Below are 3,512 nucleotides of genomic sequence, written 5' to 3'. Positions count from 1 at the left end.
ATATTTGAACTAATTTCGTTTTCCAGAAATGAGAAACTTCATTGATATCAAATAAGACGGTAACCGTACGGATACAATCATACAAATGACCCACCAGTACAAACTACCCAGCAAACAAGACCCAATCGAAATGAAACAACACATGACTAATCAAACACCCCATCAAGGTTCAAAACATGCGCACATCAAAACCAGCCGTTCAGGGGAAAAAAAAAAAACAGCCATCAATACAGAACAGGTGAACTTCAATACACGCAAAACAAAGGTAAGGAACTAGAGGCAAAGTTAAAACAATGGAGAGCATGGCCTTGATTGATTGATTTCTTATCTTAAAAATAAAAAAGACAAGTTACTATTGCATCTGTCTCATTATGTTTGATCATATTATCAATTTGTTTGCAATTTTTCAAAATTAGCAACCACAAAAGACCAAAAATTTCATTTTACCCCTTCACTTTTAAGTTGAAGGAAACACATCTATTTAATGCTAGTATTTAATTTTTTCTCTAAAGAATATTTGGAAGGAAATTGATTTTAGCACTCTAAAAATTAATTGAGGGGTTCCAAAACGACGTCGTTTTGTGTATCAACACAGTTCAAGTTTTGAAGCCCCTCCATCAATTGTTGGAGTGCCAAAATCACAATCCTATTTGGAAAACCAAAAATTTGAACAATTAGCAAACAAATTAGAACGAAAAAGTATATAATTATGAGCATGGATCGGTACCTGGAAGTTTGGTTGGAGAAATTTGTTGAACAGACAAAAAAGTAAGATGAACCCGGCCCGTTGGATAGTTTTCCTTCCAGCATTAAAGAAGACGCGTAAGAGAGTGTCCCACACCACCTCTCTCTCTCTCTCTCTTACCTCTCTCTCTCTCCCCATTACCATTTTACAGCTAAGGGATAGTAAAGTTTCTGGCCTCATTTCTCAGCAGCTTCAAAGTTCAAACATAACGCCCATCCATACCAATTCCAACCCTGTATAAATAGCCTGCTACTACGCCTTCATTCCACACCACCAACAAATACTACAAAACAAAACCCAACTCAGAGCTCTACTCATTTCCCTTTTCTCTCTCTCTCTCTCTCTCTCTCTCTCTCTCTCTCTACCCATTTCCTCCTTAAGATCAAAACATGGCTTACTTCGTTCCACAACTCCTCCTCTTAATCTCTCTCTTCCAACTCTCATTCGCAGCCAGAAAACTCACCGAGTTAGTCCAAGATCAACCCAATACACTAATGCAATACCACAACGGCCCTCTTCTTTCCGGCAAAATGCCAGTCAACCTCATTTGGTACGGCAAATTCACTCCTTCCCAACGAGCCATAGTCTCCGACTTTGTCACCTCGCTGTCTTCTCCCCCACCACAAACCCAACCATCGGTCGCCGCGTGGTGGAAAACCACCGAGAAATACTACAAACTAGCCAAATCGAAAAAACCCTCGTCACTTTCTTTGTCCCTGGGAAAACAAATGCTCGACGAGAATTACTCGCTGGGAAAATCCCTCACGCAGAAACAGATCGTGCAGTTGGCGTCGAAGGGCGATCAGATGAACGCAATCAACGTTGTACTGACATCCGCCGACGTCACCGTGGATGGGTTTTGTATGAGCCGGTGCGGGACGCACGGGTCTTCCAAGGGTAATGTCCAAGCAAAAGGGAAAAATTACAAGTTCGCCTATATTTGGGTCGGTAACTCGGAGACTCAGTGCCCGGGTCAGTGCGCTTGGCCGTTCCACCAGCCTATTTACGGACCACAGAACCCACCTTTGGTCGCACCCAACCAAGATGTGGGTATGGATGGGATGGTGATCAACCTGGCTAGCCTATTGGCCGGGACCGCTACGAACCCATTTGGAAATGGCTACTACCAGGGCCCGGCCGATGCTCCGCTAGAGGCTGCATCGGCTTGTTCCGGGGTGTACGCTAAAGGAGCGTTCCCTGGATACGCAGGGGAGCTTTTGGTGGACCGTACCACGGGTGCTAGCTATAATGCCAATGCTGCTAATGGGAGGAAGTATTTGGTTCCCGCTTTGTTTGATCCGACTACATCGACTTGTTCCACTTTGGTTTAATGAGTTTGATGTTATAAGATGTATATGACTAATCAAACTATGTAGAAAGGCGGTGAAAAAAGAGAGGAAAAAAGACACAATTGTGTACTTAATCATTCATTTATTTGTTTCAACTTGAAAATTAAATTACATAAGATTTGATTCCGAATATTTTTTTATTCGACCATTTGCTTCCAAGTTGTGTATTTTCTTCAATTTTGTGGGTTGACAGACTCTGTAGTATCAAGCTTCGGGAGTTTTTCCCAAACGTGCCAGCAAAATCTTTTTCGAGGTAAGTTCCAAATTTCGTTTCATACCGAAAGGCGTAAGAAAATTGATCAAGAGACCATGCATGAATTGGAATTTTTTTTTGATAAATCAGGTGTCTGGGTGAACTTATTCAATTATTTGTACATTGACTAGTCCTGGAGGCCCAATCTCACTTCTTATTCGCAGGGAATCCAATTAAAAACACACTAGGAATGCCTATATCCAATTTAAGTGAAATATGTACATAGATGAAGGCCAAGAGTACTTCATGATACGCGACTGGGGCAGGACTGGAACGCTGGATTTGCAGGCCCGCAACCTTAGGAATGGCAACGGGGCAGGGCGGGGTGGGTTTTTGCATACCCTAACCCTGACCCGACACGGCCCCGACCCCGACTAAGTATTTTTTGGGTACTCCCGTTCCCATCCCGATCGGGGAACGGATTTACCCGCCCCACCTCGCTCCGTAAAAAATTTAAAAAATTATCAACATAAAACAAAATAATTATAAATAAAGTGATATTTTAGTATAATTGTGAAATATAAAAGTAAGATTAGAAGGTTTTTTTATTAAAATGATAAGAATATTAAGGTAAAAATATAAAAAATTCAGTATAATGATAATTAGATTAGTAATAAAAGTATAATTTTATATATAAATGCAATTCGGGGCGGGCAATATCGGGGCGGGTTTAGGAGCGGGGAACTTTCACCCCAAACCCGGCCAAGTTTTAGATTTTTTTACCCCGACCCTATACACGAAAATGGGGTGAAAACCTGCTCCGTTCGGGCAAGGCAAGTCCAATTGCCATGCCTAGCAGCCTGTAGTCCAAGATATTCCATTTTCCATTCGTCTCATATTCTTGGTCCTGTTTCAATTTTTATGTCACTCAAACAATTATCTATATGTCTCAATCTATAATATTTTTTACGATTTCAAAAGCTTTGTTTAATAAAATTATTTAATCAATCAAACAAGATTTATATTTGATATAAATTTTTTTATAAATTAAAAGATATAACCAATTTTCTTAGAAGTTTCAAATAGTAAACAGAGTCGAGAATATGAGACAGAAGAAGTACATGTCTATTCTGGGTTAGTTTGGATTCGATCTGGGCGTTGGGCCCAAATTTCTGAAATAGCACATGTGGATCTTGGTTGGGCGTAGGCTTGTTGGACCTAAAAT

At 40.6% G+C, this 3,512-nt stretch overlaps 1 protein-coding gene across 1 annotated transcript; it reads left to right on the top strand.

Moving 5' to 3' along the window:
* Positions 1 to 1,092: 1,092 nt before the first annotated feature.
* On the top strand, positions 1,093 to 2,224 carry LOC131328880 (protein PHOSPHATE-INDUCED 1-like). Its single transcript, XM_058361838.1, has one exon. It carries the CDS (start codon positions 1,135 to 1,137, stop codon positions 2,074 to 2,076), a length of 942 nt encoding a protein of 313 aa, XP_058217821.1. The 5' UTR covers positions 1,093 to 1,134; the 3' UTR covers positions 2,077 to 2,224.
* Positions 2,225 to 3,512: the final 1,288 nt, after the last annotated feature.

Source organism: Rhododendron vialii, chromosome 6a (genome assembly GCF_030253575.1).
Source record: "Rhododendron vialii isolate Sample 1 chromosome 6a, ASM3025357v1".
Taxonomy (NCBI): Eukaryota; Viridiplantae; Streptophyta; class Magnoliopsida; order Ericales; family Ericaceae; genus Rhododendron; species Rhododendron vialii.
Note: the sequence above shows the minus strand (reverse complement) of the source record. Positions and strands in the feature narration are given on the sequence as shown.

Coding starts and splice junctions, on each gene's coding strand:
- LOC131328880 (XM_058361838.1), top strand. CDS start 1,135: ATGGCTTACTTCGTTCCACAACTCCTCCTCTTAATCTCTCTCTTCCAA.